This window comes from Bos javanicus, chromosome 6 (assembly GCF_032452875.1).
Source record: "Bos javanicus breed banteng chromosome 6, ARS-OSU_banteng_1.0, whole genome shotgun sequence".
NCBI classification, from domain to species: domain Eukaryota; kingdom Metazoa; phylum Chordata; class Mammalia; order Artiodactyla; family Bovidae; genus Bos; species Bos javanicus.
In genome coordinates this window covers 97,005,279-97,023,045 of record NC_083873.1, presented here as the reverse complement: position 1 = coordinate 97,023,045, position 17,767 = coordinate 97,005,279, and the positions used below count along the sequence as shown (strand labels likewise).

Genomic DNA, 17,767 nt, shown 5'->3' with positions numbered 1-17,767 from the left:
TTAAATTGAATTCTTCGTGTTGGTAGAGAAAACTGAAACATGTCCTAATTCTGCTAAAAGTAGCAGAGAAAAAAGAGGCCCTTTTCTGAGGCGGACAGGATCACTGGTGGGCCACCGGGGTGGTATGTACTGGGAGGTCACTTCAATTCCCTTATGGTTTCTAATCAAGCCCTGCGTGTTATATACTCGATCACAGCTGCAGACTTAGATGTCAGAATGCCCATTTTCCTAAGCAGGTCTGGAAAACACAATCAGATTCACCTCTTGATGTTTTCAACTTTGGAGTAACTTACAGAACCCACAGGTTTAATGAACACTGACTTATAAGAGTTCAAGTCAGAATCCCAGGACAGCTTGGTGTCATTTAACTATAGAAGAAAATCATGGGTTTCTTTTATGTTTTCTTCACCTGCTGCTGCTGCTAAGTCGCTTCAGTCATATCTGCTCTGTGCGACCCATAGACGGCAGCCCACCAGGCTCCCCCGTCCCTGGGATTCTCCAGGCAAGAACACTGGAGTGGGTTGCCATTTCCTTCTCCAATGCATGAAAGTGAAAAGTGAAACTGAAGTTGCTCAGTCATGTCCAACTCTTCGCCACCCCCTGGACTGCAGCCTACCAGGCTCCTCTGTCCATGGGATTTTCAAGGCAAGAGTGATGGAATGGGTTGCCATTGCCTTCTCTGATGGGTAGGCTACTTTTATTTAAATGTCTTGAAGACTATAATAAAATACAGTGCAGGTGTCCCCTGATTCGTACACCTGATTTGTGTGTGTTTGTTGCAGATGTGTTGCCAGTTAGGTAATAACCTTCCTCATCCTGCCGCTGCTGCTGCTAAGTCGCTTCAGTTGTGTCCGACTCCGTGCGACCCCAGAGATGGCAGCCCACCAGGCTCCCCCGTCTCTGAGATTCTCCAGGCAAGAACACTGGAGTGGGTTGCCATTTCCTTCTCCAATGCATGAAAGTGAAAAGTGAAACTGAAGTCGCTCAGTCGTGTCCAACTCTTAGCGACCCCATGGACTGCAGCCCACTAGGCTCCTCCGTCCATGGGATTTTCTAGGCAAGAGTACTGGAGTGGGGTGCCATTGCCTTCTCCCTAGACTGTTCTAAATTCTTCCTTCGGCATTTATTCTCATATAAATAGTTCAGTGCCTGCATGTGCTAAATCGCTTTAGTCATGTCCATCTCTGCAACCCTATGGACTTTAGCCTGCCAGGCTCCTCTCTTCATGGGATTTTCCAAGCAAGAATACTAGCGTGGATTGCCATTTTCTACTCCAGGGGATCTTCCTGACCCATAGAATACAATTTTTTTTTTATTGTACTTGCAGAGCATTTCGATTATATCAGAGGTTAAACAGGCCTTTGTGTTATAGCCTATAAAATTACTTCTAAGGGGAAAATAAGCTCCAAGTCCTCAACACCTAACTAAAGAAAGAAATTTTTAGAAGGTCAGAAGTTTTTAAGTGGGGACTGAATGTATGGCATGATCTGTACCATGCAGGTGATGCTTTATCAGGCCCAACCTCCATTCTGCCTAGATAAGACATTTACCAAGAGAGATTGAAGAACTCATCTAATGTCAAATTAAAATGTTATTTCTCTGGAACTGGATTGGCTTTTGTATTAGTCAGTGTTCTCCAGACAAACAGAACCAGTAGGAAATATGTATGTATATATTAAAAATTATATCTGTGTATATAGATATATGTATCTACATATACACACGTACTTAATTCCTCAAGAGCAAGAGGAGATGAGCATCCCAACTCAAGAAGATAGGGAATTTGCTCTTCCTTAGCCTTTGGTCCCATCTGAGGCTCCAGTGGGTAGGATGGTGCCCACTCATACTGATGAGAATGGATCTCATTTCTTAGTCTGTTGAATCAAGTGCTAATAATCTCTTCCAGAAACATTCTCATAGACATACCCAGAAATGATGTTTTACCAGCTATCCGGGCATCCCTTGGCCCAGTCAAATTGACATAAAATTAACCATCACAGCTTTTTCTCCCTTTTATAAATGGAAGTCTTGTGCTTTGGGTCATATCTGCTATTATGACTTTGCGTTCAGTACAAAGGCCACATTCAAGGATGTTTATGGCATTTACGATAATACGGAAACCCAATCACATTTCTAAAAATATAAATAAACACAGATTTTTGTGCTTATGTTTCTAAACTGGAGAGGTTAAAGAGTTGTTGTAGATCTGCTTTTGGACTAGTTTGAATAATTTACCAACATTCAGTTTGTTTCAATTATCCTGGCCCACCCACTGGTGCGATCAAATTAAGAATTTTTACATCAGACATTTAAAAGAGAAAGGGAAAGAGGTTCATTTATTTGTATTCTTCAAAAAGAAAGAGAGAGGCAGAGGGATTTAACACCATTTTCCATATTTTCCTACTTCTCACCCCAAGTTACCACCATCCTTGGCAGGCAAGTGGTCCATGTATCTATTTGAATTTCCTTAGCTGCTTGTTAATGTGCACATTACTAGGAGCCACTCCAGACCTCCTGACCTGAAATTTCTGGAGTTGGATTTCAGCAAATTGCATAGTTAAGAGTCCCCTCAATGATCTTTGTGAACTCTAAAGTTTGAGAACCACTGGTCCAGACATTCTACCTTAGGGTGTTTGTGGTTGACTAGGAATATGAGGATAACGATAACGGTCCCTTTTGATTCAGGACTTGGTTTTCCTGGACCTCCATTTTTGGATTCTTGACTTTCTTAGGGTAGATTTGTTCAGTTCAGTTCAGTCACTCAGTTGTGTCCAACTCTTTGCGACCCTATGAATCTCAGCACGCCAGGCCTCCCTGTCCATCACCAACTCCCGGAGTTCACTCAGACTCACATCCATTGAGTCAGTGATGCCATCCAGCCATCTCATCCTCTGTCGTCCCCTTCTCCTCCTGCCCCCAATCCCTCCCAGCATCACAGTCTTTTCCAATGAGTCAACTCTTCACATGAGGTGGCCAAAGTACTGGAGTTTCAGCTTTAGCATCATTCCTTCCAAAGAAATCCCAGGGCTGATCTCCTTCAGAATGGACTGGTTGGATCTCCTTGCAGTCCAAGGGACTCTCAAGAGTCTTCTCCAACACCACAGTTCAAAAGCATCAATTCTTCAGTGCTCAGCCTTCTTCACAGTCCAACTCTCACATCCATACATGACCACAGGAAAAACCATAGCCTTGACTAGACGAACCTTTGTTGGCAAAATAATGTCTCTGTTTTTGAATATGCTATCTAGGTTGGTCATAAGTTTCCTTCCAAGGAGTAAGCATCTTTTAATTTCATGGCTGCAGTCACCATCTGCAGTGATTTTGGAGCCCCCCAAAATAAAGTCTGACACTGTTTCCCCTGTTTCCCCATCTATTTCCCATGTAGTGATGGGACCGGATGTCATGATCTTCGTTTTCTGAATGTTGAGCTTTAAGCCAACTTTTTCACACTCCTCTTTCACTTTCATCAAGAGGCTTTTGAGTTCCTCTTTACTTTCTGCCATAAAGGTGGTGTCATCTGAATGTCTGAGGTTATTGGTATTTCTCCTGGCAATCTTGATTCCAGCTTGTGTTTCTTCCAGTCCAGCATTTCTCATGATGTACTCTGCATATAAGTTAAATAAGCAGGGTGATAATATACAGCCTTGATGTACTCCTTTTCCTATTTGGAACCAGTCTGTTGTTCCATGTCCAGTTCTAACTGTTGCTTCCTGACCTGCATACAGATTTCTCAAGAGGCAGGTCAGGTGGTCTAGTATTCCCATCTCTTTCAGAATTTATTGTGATCTACACAGTCAAAGGCTTTGGCATAGTCAATAAAGCAGAAGTAGATGTTTTTCTGGAACTCTGTTGCTATTTTGATGATCCAGCAGATGTTGGCGATTTGATCTCTGGTTCCTCTGCCTTTTCTAAAACCAGCTTGAACATCAGGAAGTTCACAGTTCATGTATTGCTGAAGCCTGGCTTGGAGAATTTTGAGCATTACTTTACTAGCGTGTGAGATGAGTGCAATTGTGCGGTACTTTGAGCATTCTTTGGCATTGCCTTTCTTTGGGATTGGAATGAAAACTGACCTTTTCCAGTCCTGTGGCCACTGCTGAGTTTTCCAAATTTGCTGGCATATTGAGTGCAGCACTTTCATAGCATCATCTTTCAGGATTTGGAATAGCTCAACTGGAATTCCATCACCTCCACTAGCTTTGTTTGTAGTGATGCTTCCTAAGGCCCACTTGACTTCACATTCCAGGATGTCTGGCTCTTGGTCAGTGATCACACCATCGTGATTATCTTGGTCATGAAGATCTTTTTTGTATAGTTCTTCTGTGTATTCTTGCCACCTCTTCTTAATATCTTCTGCTTCTGTTAGGTCCATACCATTTCTGTCCTTTATCGAGCCCATCTTTGCATGAAATATTCCCTTGGTATCTCTAATTTTTTTGAAGAGATCTCTAGTTTTTCCCATTCTGTTGTTTTCCTCTATTTATTTGCATTGATCACTGAGGAAGGCTTTCTTCTCTCTTCTTGCTATTCTTTGGAATTCTGCTTTCAGATGCTTATATCTTTCATTTTCTCCTTTGCTTTTTGCTCCTCTTCTTTTCACAGCTATTTGTAAGGCCTCCCCAGACAGCCATTTTGGTTTTTTGCATTTCTTTTCCATGGGGATGGTCTTGATCCCTGTCTCCTATACAATGTCCCGAACCTCATTCCATAGTTCATCAGGCACTCTATCTATGGGATCTAGGCCCTTAAGTCTATTTCTCACTTACACTGTATAATCATAAGGGATTTTATTTAGGTCATACCTGAATGGTCTAGTGGTTTTCCCTACTTTCTTCAATTTAAGTCTGAATTTGGTAATAAAGAGTTCATGATCTGAGCCACAGTGAGCTCCTGGTCTTGTTTTTGTTGACTGTATAGAGCTTCTCCATCTTTGGCTGCAAAGAATAGAATCAATCTGATTTCGGTGTTGACCATCTGGTGATGTCCATGTGTAGAGTCTTCTCTTGTGTTGTTGGAAGAGGGTGTTTGCTATGACCAGTGCATTTTCTTGGAAAAACTCTATTAGTCTTTGCCCTGCTTCATTCTGTATTCCAAGGCCAAATTTGCCTGTTACTCCAGGTGTTTCTTGACTTTCTACTTTTGCATTCCAGTGCCCTATAATGAAAAGGACATCTTTTTTGGGTGTTAGTTGTTAGGGTCTATGTAATATCAGTTTGCTAGGGTTACCGAGCAAAATACCACAGACTGGGTGGTTTAAACAACTGAAATTTATTTTCTTACATCTCTGGAGGCTGGAAACCCAAGAACAAAGTGTCAGCAGAATTGGTTTCTGGTGAGATCTCTTTCTTTGGCTTACAGATGGTGTCTTCTTTGTCTTCACTTTGTTTATCCTCTATGCATGTGTGTTGTCTGTGTCTTAATCTCTTCCTCTAATAAGAGTGCCAGGCATATTGGGTTGTTTTTCACTGTTCAGTCGCTAAGTTGTGTCTGACTCCTTGCAACCCCATGAACTGCCACACTCCAGGCTCCTCTGTCCTTCACCATCTTCCGGAGTTTGCTTAAGCTCATGTCCATTGAGTCTGTGATGCCATCCAACCATCTCATCCTCCGTCGTCCCCTTCTCCTCCTGCCCTCTGTCTTTCCCAGCATCAGGGTCTTTTCCAGTGAGTCGGCTCTTCACATCAGGTGGGCAAAGTATTGGAGCTTCAGCTTCAGCATCATCCTTGATGAACATTCAGGGTTGGTTACCTTTAGGATGGACTGGTGTGATCTCCTGGCTGTCTTTGGACTTTACCTTCACCACCAGACACATCCACAGCTGAGCATCATTTCCACATTGGCCCAGCTTTCTTTCTGGAGCTATTTCTCTGCTCTTCCCTGGTAGCAGGTTGGTACCAGGCCCAACCTGGTAGGTTGGACACCTACCAACCTGGGGGGCTCCATCTTCCGGTGTCATATCTCTTTTCCCTTTTCATTCTGTTATTGGGTTAGACCTACTCATAGAACCTCGTTTTACCTTATATACCTCTTCATAGGACCTACCTCGAAATATGGTCACATTCTAAGGTGTTGGGAGTTAGGAATTCAGCATATTAATCCTGGGGGGAAACAATCCAGCTCATAACAGAAGGAAGTATACTCCTGATTGGCCTCTTGGTCTCTGTTCTAAGGCAGCAGGAAGGAGGTAGGGACAATGACCCCTTGCTCTTCATTGGTTTTGTTCCTGCTAAGTTCCATTTTTTTAAATGTCTAGTTACTTTGAGAGTCTAATTACCACTGGCTTAAGTGCTTTAAATGACCAAGAGTGGCAGTTCTCAAAGGAAATCTGAGAAGCCAAAACTCTTTCTTTGCTTCTTTTTTACTGAGTAACATCTGCACTGATTGTGCAAGAGCCATGGTAGCTGAAGCCATTGATACTTTAGCGTGGGTTAAGGCAGTAGCACCAAGCTGTACGGGTAGTCATTATAATTTCACCATTGTGCATCTGTATTGCAGGAAATAAAATACCAGTTTCACTTAAAAATACCCTTGATGAAGTAGGAAAAATTATTAGGTTGACTAAATTTCAACCTTTGAAATTTTAGTATCATCTTAGTATTTTATGTGACATAATGGGATGCGTGCATAAAGCATTTCTACTGCATATAAACATTCAGTGACTGTTTGGAAGAAAAGCACGTCTGTGATTGAATTGTGAGCCAAACTTGCCTCTGTTTTCATAAAACACCATTTTATCTTCAAAGGATAAGTGATAGGTGAACTATGCTTATTCAGACTCACGCAGCTGGCAGACATGTTCACAAAAATAAGTCAAGTGAGCCTGTCACTTAAAAGAAAAGCAACTGACAGGATTTGTTGCTCATAATAAAATTCAAAGCTTTCAAGTGAAAATTAGAATTTTGGAAAACTTGTATCCGTTACTGTGATCTCGATAGCTTACCAAGAGTTTATGATTTTTCTGGTGACGGTGTGTGTGTGTGTGTCTGTGTGCACTCAGTTGTGTCTGACTGTTTACAACCCCATAGACTGTAGCCCGTCATGCTCCTCTGTCCATGGGATTCTCCAGGAAGAATACTGGAGTGGGTTGCCATTTCCTACTCAAGGGGATCTTCCTGACCCAGGGATGTAACCCGAGTCTCATGTCTCATGCATTGGCAGGTGGGTTCTTTACCACTAATGCCACCTGAGAAGTCCAATGTATTCATTATCTGAATGCTAAATATAGTAAGCTTGGAAAATTCTCTACCAAAATATTCTTGATCAATGGTTGTTTTACCTTTCTAATTGCAAATAAGATTAGATAATCATGAACAAGCTGGAAAATTAAAAGAATTAATTTTTTTGAGAGCTTTGTTTCCATCTACTTAGAATTCATTGAAATTAGCAGAGATTAGAATCTGTCCTATTGAAATGCTCTTGGAAATCTTGCCATAAATGTCCCCTTCTCTTCATTCTGCCTCTGGTGTATCTTTTTCTAATATTTATAGAGTCTTTTTTTTTCTCTTTTCTCCTTCATTTTTCCTTTCCTCCTCTTTTATTCATTTCCCCTCCTTTTGATTTGCCTTATTATACCTGGAAGTATTTCCTCACATGCTGCAGTTTTCAGTTTCTGCCACGTCCTCTAGGAGAGATGCGGAGTTGGTACGTATGAGGCGGGCATTGACAAAGTGTGGGTGCATCTTTGCCGTCTCAGCTCCAGGACTTAAACAGTCTTCCATTCAATATGCGAAACTCCACACTGGAATCGTTGCTTGACTTCTATTCGTAGATTTTAGAGGCTGTGAAGGAAGGTCAGGGGAGAGGATTTTAACTGAAAATGTATACCTTCTAGAAGTGGCTTCAGAATCAGTTCTACCATTATATTGTGTTCTTTATAAATTTCGTTCTCTTTTTTCCTCTAGTCCACAAGTCACTCCCGAGTTGGCCTGAAAGCAAGCACCAAGCAAAAGGTATGTTTTGTCCTCTGCATTGTTCCTTTCAAAAACGATTATTTTGCTGAGCGCTTATATATATTTTTCCTGTAAAGAGTAACTTGATTTTGGAAGGCAGGGGTATACCCAGAAACAAAGTGTTTTTGATTTTCATTTACTTTGCCTCCATAATAGCAAAACTGAAAGTGGAGAGAGATCCTTGAAATGAAATGGCATGAGAGGTAATCTAGATACCCAGTGACAGAAGCTCAGAATTTTCCATGGCTCACAAACAATTCTGAAGCAATTCTGAAAGCAAGGTCAGAAGGTACACTCCCAGGTTCAGCTCTTATATTTTCTTAGCCCTTCACAGTGAAGGAATTTGTTCCTGTCTCCATCCATATTTTTACTAAACTTCGTTCTCTCAGCATGTGCTATGCAGAGTGACCCTCGCCTCTGACCTGTGTTGAATTGGCTAAATCATGAGCTCAGAGTCAGAAAGAATTGGGTTCAGTTCCTGAGTCTGTCACTTTACTACTTATGTGACCTTGGACATATTTGTGTGAAGACGATTGTATCTCTTAACATAGTATATTTTAACAATAAAATGAGATAATATACGTGAAAATACTGATAACCCAGTGCCTAGCACAAAGTAGGTTCACCATGATTTTTTAAATTATACAATATATCATTAATGTTTTCAATGTACAAAACAATGGAAAATTTGAAATTCCAAAATTTTAATCCTTGAATGCACACACATTGTGTTTAAATTATGCTCACTGCCAGTGACACACAGGCCAGTGATGTAATAGGTGTATTAGGATTTGGAAAAGTTTGTGCTAAAAAATTATTCTTCTAGTGTAGACATTTGCACTGTTTGGATAACCTGCCAAACCTCTCAGGATAATGGATATCTTAGCTCAGAGGACCTTTCTTGATGTCAGTTGTTAGAGGAAAGAAACACCTGAGAGGTGTTTAAGCATATTAAAAGAGGTGACTTCCAGGAAAGCACTAAGGCCAGTGCCTGAGCAGATTGTAGCTTTATTTAGTAGAGAAACATCATGTTGACTGGAAAGAAGATGGGCAGACCTGGGCTCTAACCCAGGTTCAACACTTTCCAGAAAGTGATAGCTGACCTCGATATGGCCAGTCCTGTGCTCCAGATAGGTATGAGCACTTTACAAGGACCAATTCGTTTAATACGCTAGGTGGGTGTTCTTGTGTCCCTCAGGGTTGGTCAGGAGAGTAAATCACATCAATAATTTGAACAGAGAGAATTTGATGTGAAGAACTGTTAATCTGTTACAAAGTTGTCAACTAGGTAATGGAAAGAATGAAAAGAGAACTCTAAGGGCGTTGTCCCTCAACCTTTTTGACACTAGGGACTGGTTTCATGGAAAGACAGTTTTTCTGTGGGTTGAGGTGAGGGGGATGGTTTCGGGATGATTTGAGGGCATTACATTCATTGTGTATGTTATGTACATATTATTATTACATTGTGATATATAAGGAAATAATTGTATAACTTGCCATAATGCACAATCAGTGGGAGACCCAAGCTTGTTTTCCTGTGACTCGATGGTCCCATCTGGGGGTGATGGGAGATAGTGACACCCGAGGTGCTCAGATCCTTCGCATGTGCAGTTCACAGATTCTCATTGGCTCACACTCCAATGAGAATCTAATGCCATCACTGTTCAGGTGGAAATGTGAGTGATGGAGACCAGGTGTAAATACACATGAGCTTCACTCACTTGCCCGCTGCTCACCTCCTGCTCTGCAGCCTGGCTCCTAACAGACCACAGAGCAGTACCAGTCCCTGGTCCAGGACTTGGGGACCCCTGCTTTAAGGTATAGGAAGCAGCTACCACCCCCAGGGCTGAGGGAACAAAGGAGAGAGTGGGGATTACTAATACTTCTCACGAGCTTAGAGGAAGGTCCACACAGAGCTGAAATGCAGGCCTCTGAGGAGAGGGTGCTGGCAGCAGGCTCTGAGGCTGATTCTACAAGAACCCTACAAACGGGTTTCAGTGGTTCCGCAGTCAGGAGAAAAGGGTGAGTTCCTTCTTGCTCCTTCATCTCTGTAGCCTTCGCTAGCGCCCCCTACCGATAGAGCTAAAAAGAAACCAGCTGACTGAGCAGGGATGTGTTCTGCAGAGTCCCACCTTAACATCATAAACTGGTTACAGAAAGATGCATTTGGCCATGAGAGACTGGCACACTTACTAGCTCCGTTTTGTAGATGAGGAAACTGAGACAAGTGTGTTACGCTGTGTTTCCTCAGGGCTATAGTCTGAATGTCTGCCTCCTCCCTCCAAATTGAAATCCTAGCCTCCAAAGGGGATGTTATTAGGAGGTGGGGCCTTTGGGAGGTGCTCAAGTCCCTGAGGGCAGGGCTGTCATGAGTGGAATTAATGCTTTTTAAAAAGAGACCCTTCTACCATGTAAAGACACAGTGGGAAGTCTGCAGCCCTCACCTGAGCACACTGGTACCCTGATCTCGAGCTTCCAGCCTCCAGAACTGTGAGAAAAAAACGTCTGCTGTTTAGAAGCCACCCAGTCTATGACATTTTGTTATAGCAGCTTGAATGGACTAAGACACCCATCTAGGAATTTAAACCTAGACAGCCTGGCTGCAAAGTGCATGCTTTTTAACCTCTTGAATAAGTGAGTCAACGCTTATTCTAAACATGGGTCAAAACACTTCTCTAAAGCTTACTTTTAAAATCTGTAAAGTGAGGATGACAATTTCTAACATGTAAAGTTAAATAAACTTTGAAAATTATGTGCCTGTCCTATTACCTGGCACATGGTCGATTCCTAACAATACCAGCTCTTACTATGTGTAGTATTTTTCTTGCTTCGAGTCTAAAGGACTATTCATTTGACCTCAATGAATTTGTATGTAGTTTTGAAAGTATTGCCTTTGCCTTGGTTGATCCCATCTCAAATGGGTTGTTTATCTCTCTTGCTCAGCACAGTTGGGTGTTTACATTGGGAAGTGAGCACCAGAGAGAATTTAGTGCTGGAGCTTGATCAGTGGAGGCTTTATTGATGATGTCCTTAAAATCAGAGTTTATCAGGGGCTGCATCAGAGCGCCGAGTTGGTCTTTCACTTTGAATTTTAAGTAATGGGGGAAATCACTGAATACATTCATTCATTCTTTAAAGCAACAATTATTTATTGGATGCTAAATTGCAGCAGATGCTGTGCTATGCATGGGTGCCGGGGACCAGCCCCGGCTGATCCAGGGTATTCGAAGCGGGGACGGCGTTGGCGACCTATTTATTTAAATATTTTATCAAAGATATAAAGAGTAATAGGATGAGGATAGCTCAGTAGGAAATTCAGTGGAGAAAAGAGGCTGAGTAGCTTGATTTACGCGGGAGACCAATAAAACTTCAAGACAAGAAGTTTGCACCACTTACGTAGGCCGCAGGCATCCTTCCGTTCTCCCGAAGGAGAGGAGACACTGAGGCCTCCCCGGTTGGATCTTAGAAGCCCAGGCATAATTAGTAAGCATGGCGGGTTCTGCGCTCCAGATGGAGACTCAGAATTTGGGAGAGAGAGCGACATGGGGAGACCAAGTTTTGGTGAACAAGGCCCGCAGTTTATTTTCCAAAGTAGTTTTTATACCTTAAGTTGTGCATAGAGGATAATGGGGGAAGGGGTGGAGTCATGCAAGGACAACAGTTCCTGGTCCTAATCGAAGCCAGGCTTTCAAACTTATCATATGCAAAAGTTCAGGTGAATTACATCATCTTCTGGCCAGGAGGCTTGTTAACATTTTAAGAAACTTATCTTTCTCTAAAGGTGATTATTCCAAAGTCAGGCACCAGCCTCCAAAAAAGCATTGGACAAAGCTGCATTCCTATAGGGCAAAGGTGAGGTGGGCTCAGTCAAGAAAAGAATTAACTCAAGGCTCCAAGGTTACAAACATTGAGCTACTACTTACATTTCTATATACCCATTATATCAATCAATACACTGCCAAGGACACAGTAGGTAAGGAGTATGGAGACTTAGCAGCAAACATTGGCCCAATAAGTGAAAAACCCTTCACCAATACAATTTCTAATCAATCTTTTAACTACTCAAAGGAATCTGTGTTTAGACAGTTTAGAACATCTCCTGCCTCTCACAGTTGGGAGGCTCTGAACAATCACATGTGGTCGGAAAAACCTATTCAGGCAGGCTAGAGGATTTCCAAAGGAGTTTGTAGGTTAGACACTGTCACACCGAGGAATTATTAACTGGAGCTGTAAGCTAACTCTTTTTCAGAGAGAGGTAGTGGGGGACAGCCCCCCGTAAAGTCAGAGGTGTAGGTGAAAGCACAAAGCATAAAGTAGGCAGACTCTGGTTTTGGGGGTAGATGCTTGAGAATTTCCAGGGAGACTCCTGAGGCTTGATCCCGCCTTTGCGTATGCCAAGCCTCCTTCCTCATGACCTTTGCCACGGGCGGAGCTCGCTCCCCGCACATGGGGGTGTTAGAAACAGATGGATGGACCCTGATCTGAAGATTGTTTCTTCCAGTCCAGTGGGGGTTGTGGTGTAAAAACTCAACAGCTCATTTTCCCTCACTCCTCCAGGTGTGCATGTATGTACGTATGTTTTTTTTTTAAAACATAGATTTAAAGCCATTGGGCTTCTCTGGTGCCCCAGATGGTAAAGAATCTGCCTGCAATGTGGGAGACCCAGGTTCAATCCCTGGGTTGGAAAGATCCCCTGGAGAAGGGAATGTCTACCCACTCCAGTATTCTTGCCTGGAGAATCCCATGGACAGAGGAGCCTGGCAGGCTTCAGTCCATAGGGTCAGACGCGACTGAGTGACTAAGTACTTAATGCTGTCATGTGGGGAAAATCTCTATTGGACCTACTATGGAGTTAACCAGTATCTAAAGGAGATTGTATAGGGGTAGACGTGTGAGGGGAAAGCCTGTCCTGAAGGATGGGATCACTCATTAACCAGGGAAGAGGCAAGTCTTAGACTAGACTCAGGGAATGAGTGGGCAGGCTGGGAGGCAGCAGCCCTGGGGAGCTCTGGGATTCCTGGTGGTGGATCACAAGATGTTATGTGCAGGGGGATGAGAGTTTATAGCTCTGATGTGCATACTGTGATACTCTAAGGGCCTCTAGAGTGTTCTATAGAGTGGAAAAGAGAGTCTGGGAGCAGCAGGGCCTTGTTGTGTTGTTGTTTAGTCACTCAGTCTTGTCTGACTCTTTGAGACCCCATGGACTATAGCACACGAGTCTCCTCTCTCCTTCACCATCTCCCAGGGCTTGCTCAAACTCATGTCCGTTGAGTCAGTGATGCTATCCAACCATCTCATCCTCTGTCTTCTCCTTCTCCTCCTGCCTTCAATCTTGCCCAGCATCAGGGTTTTTTGCAATGAATCAGCTCTTTCGAGTTAGGTGGCCAAAGTATTGGAGCTTCAGCTGCAACATCAATCCTTCCAGTGAATATTCAGGGTTGATTTCCTTTAGGATTGACTGGTTTGATCTGGCAACCCACTGCAGTATTCTTGCCTGGAGAACCCCATGGACAGTGTGAAAAGGCAGGGCTTTAGAGTCTTGGAAGTAGCCGACTGGTGGGATCAGGATCCTCTGCTGTACAAATCAGGCTGTTTTTATCCTTTATTTCCCCTCTATGTTTTCTTTTTGCTTCAAAGTGGCAACGCACTCCAGTGTTCTTGCCTGGAGAATCCCAGGGACGGGGGAGCCTGGTGGGCTGCCGTCTGTGGGGTCGCACAGAGTCGGACACGACTGAAGTGACTTAGCAGCAGCAGCAATATCTTAGGGATATCTTGGTATCCCTAAGAGAACTAAGGGCAGAGCTTTATCTGTGTTCTTTGGCCAGAACTTGAAGGGAAAGCTGGCCTTGGAGACGAGCATGGTAGTTTTGTCACTCAGGATGCTCACGAGAGAACCCCAAGATTGAAGCCTTGTATTTAAGATCGTACTACGTCTTGTTGCTCTTTCTAGAAATTCTGGTGAGAACTAAGGAGGTTAGTTTATATTGAGATATATTTTGTAGGACATGGGAATATCCAAACCTCTTGTTGACCCCCTCAGCTCAAGGGAATTTATTTTAGAGGAAAATAAATATATAGAGGGAATAGCCAGGGAGATGAATATTCTGTCACCCCAATGTAGAACCTCAGTGAGCTATGCTGGAATAAATAGAAGACTCTTTTGTCTCCTTCCCACAAGACTTTCTGCTCCCCCAGTATATTTTCAAGATTATTAACAGTATTAATGGTAAAAATAAGATGTAATCAGTGTTCTGGTTGCCTTGCAAACATTCAGTGGTAGCACTGTTTTCCTTCGATTTTAATCAAAAAGAAAATTGAATTGCCAGAGCCTACTGTTAACAGTGTGTTTTAAATATTCTCAGTCTCCAGCCCAAACATTTCTATGACATTCGGTGATCTCGAGTTTACTATATCCTGGATTTTATCAAAGCCATCTTTTCAGATCTTAAAAATAAATTCACAGTAAGTTACATTTGAATTATATGGCTTAAAGTATAATCTCTCCTAAGGGTATTTGCATTTTAATAGATGACAGAGCTAATGAAATCGAGTCGAAGGGGTGGAATTTCTGGCATTAGCAAACAGGGAACAATTTTTAGTTGGTAGAAAGAGCTTATCCTTGTTCCTAGAATTATATTGTTTACATATAAGATTGATTCAGAAGGAAACATTAACTGGTTAGATGACCTAGGTCACAGATGTTTATAGTTGGTAGGGAGTCAGTATTCCAGTTGGGAGCACAGAGGCCGGGTGGGGCTTGTCTGTTCAGCCCATGATTATCTCTTCCTTCCACATCATCCCCTACCAACTCCCTTCTTTTTAAAATTAATTAATTAGTTCATTTGGCTGCACCAGGTCTTAGCTGCAGCACTGTGGATCTTAGATCTTTAGTTCTGGCATGTAGAATCTAGTTCCCTGACCAGGGATTGAACCCAGGCACCCTGCTTTGGGAGCACAGACCATTAGGAGCACTTAGTCACTGGACAACCCAGGGAAGTCCTCAGCCTCCTTCTTAATGAATGTAATTTCCCTCTTTTCCATAGAACCGTAAGCTTTCCTCCAAGCACAAACAGATTTTCTTAATATTTGTGCCTTTTTTCTCTATCCCCCTCTCTTTGGCACCAAGTATCTGAGAGCTTCCTAAATGTTGATATGCATGTTGAAAAACACCCCAGGCCCTATTTATACCTGGGGCAATCCATGGGGGCTTCCTTAATGACTCAGATGGTAAAGAATGTGCCTGCAATGCAGGAGACCTGGGTTTGATCCCTGGGTTGGGAAGATCTCCTGGAGACGGGAATGGCTACCCTCTCCAGTATTCTTGCCTGGAGAATTCCACGGACAGAGGAGCCTGGCGCGGGCTACAGTTCATGGGCTTGCAGAGAGTCGGACACGACTGAGCGACTTTCATATACACACATTGTGGATGTTCATTCTCTGGGTTTGGACAAATAACTGATACGTATGCACCACTGCAGTTTCACATAGAACAGTTTCACTGCCCCCAAAGCCCCCTCTGCTTTACCTGTTCATGTCTCCACCCCCAGCCTCTGGCAGCCACTGATCTTCTTCGACTCCATTGTTTTACCTTTTCCAGAATAAAATATAGTTGGAATAATAGAACCTTTCCACATTGGCTTATTTCACTTAGTAATTTAACATTCTTCTGTCTTTTCATGGTGTGATAGCTCATTTCCTTTTAGCACTGAACAATATTTCATTGTCTGAATGAACCGCAGTTTGTTTATCCATTCACCTACTGAATGGATAAAACTTGATTGCTTCCAAGTTTTGGCAATTGTGAATAAAGCTGCTATAAACATCCATGTGCTCATTTTTGGGTGGACAGAAGGTTTCATCTTTGGATAAATACCAAGGGGTACAATTGCTGCATCAATTTTTCTTTATAATTTTCTTCTCACAAATGACTGTGAGCCTTTGCTCGATTGTCCTCCAGTGTCTGCTCCAGCTTGTGTATTTCCCCAGTCATGTTTCCTCTTCTTGGCTGGGTCTTTCCTGTACTGAGGCTCTGCCATCCCCAGGAATGAATGATCTGTGCCCCACTTGGAGAAATGTAAGGAAAGAGAGAAACCTTATGCAGCAATAGTACAGGGAAGTTTTTAGTTGTAGCAGTTAGATTTGGGCAAGTTAGGAAGAAGAGGCCATAAGCTGAGTTTATGGCACCCAAGAGTTAAATTCTGTCTGCCCATGCAATTCTTACTGGCGTCGGAAAGAGTCATTTAGGCCTTTTACATCGCTGTGAGCATCTGAACGCTGAATCTAGCTTAAGGGAAATTAAAAGCCACTGCTTTCTGCTAGTGACAATTCCCCTTGAAGGTCCTGACAGGAGATGGAAGGGAAATCAGGCTCCCTGAAGTGAAGTCCATATTATCCTGCATCCATGGTAAGTTTCTGTGGTCATGCGAGATGCCCGGTGGCTTTCTGAAAGACGCAGCCAGAATAGAGAATGACAAGACCAGCAAGATGAATTTAAAAGAGATGGAGGTCATCCCCACAGACTCAGAACAGTAGAGATTTTAGGTGAGCCTACTATTTTTTTCCCCCAGAAAAACAAACTACACCAAATTAGCATTTTTATATTTCAGTTGTTTAAAAATACTATTTTATTTTTCTGGAAAGAGGAAAGTTTTTGAGACAAATACTGTTCAAAGGACCAAAGGCTGTGTATCAGATGCACTGACATGAAGTTTTACAGTCATCTCGTTTCTGAATTTTAGTCATAAAAGACACAGAAGGACACAGTGGGCATTTCAGCAATGTAGGTCAAATTCTGTTGCCATGCGCTCCAGGGGACTGGCTGTCCAATGCCTTTTCTCCTCTTGGACTTGTATTATATTGAATAGTATTTGGCAAATATGAGCTTTGGGCTGAGGCTTTGGGAGAATATCATAGATTTTTAATGTGATGGTGTTTGTGAAGTGGGTGCTGGCGTCATTTCACTTTTCACTTAATCCTTTTCTTTCCCCTCCCCGTGGTGGAGAGTAGCCTGTCTTATCAAACCTGTGGTCCTCCGTGTCTCATGCCCTTACAGCCCAGGTCAAGGGTCCCCTTCAGTCTTCTCTTCTTTCCTCTAACTCTCCAGTGTCCTGAGACATTCCCGAGATAGAAGGAATGCTCAGACTTGCTTTGGTTATAGCCTAGCATCTCAAACTCAAAAGAGTCAGCTTCAAGGAGGGTGTAGGCCAGTGGTTTTAAGAATCCCTTTCATCAAAGAGCAAATGTATTCTTATAAATCCTGTGGGAGGTGAGGCCTGAGCAGGATTGCTCAAAGCCCATCAGCCGTATATTTCTGGAGCAAAGGAAAAATAATAATGCCTCCTAGCGTAGCTCTCCTTGTTAAATATTAAATATGGTCATGGCCCAACTCCTCCGTGTTTCTCTGAGTTCTGGTAGGTCTCTTCAAGCTGGTCCTCTAATGGGCTTTTCTGGCCTGTGAGATACACCCACTGTTTTGGAATGGCAGTCATTCTGCAAGGAGAACCAATGAACTTAAATCTAATAAGAGATAGAGTTCCATGGGTTGTACAATAGGTCTTTGTGGGTTATCCATTTTATTTTTTATTTTTTTATTTTTTGGGTTATCCATTTTAAATGTAGCAGTGTGTATATGACCTTCCCAAAGACCTTAACTATCACTTCCCCCTGGCAACCATGAGTTCCTTTTCTAAGTCTGTGAGTCTCTTTCTGTTTTGTAAATAAGTTCATTTGTATCATTTCTTTTTAGATTCCATTTATGCCAGCCTGGATGGGAAGAGGGTTTTGGGGGAGAATGGATACATGTATATGTATGACTGAGT

At 42.7% G+C, this 17,767-nt stretch overlaps 1 protein-coding gene across 1 annotated transcript in view; it reads left to right on the top strand.

Moving 5' to 3' along the window:
- The window catches only part of RASGEF1B (RasGEF domain family member 1B), a 651,632-nt gene that overhangs the window by 133,833 nt on the left and 500,032 nt on the right, over positions 1–17,767 (top strand). Inside the window, exon 2 of the mRNA XM_061420595.1 lies at positions 7,902–7,949. Coding sequence (XP_061276579.1) covers positions 7,902–7,949 — 48 coding nt within the window. The remainder of the gene's footprint in view (positions 1–7,901; positions 7,950–17,767) is intronic.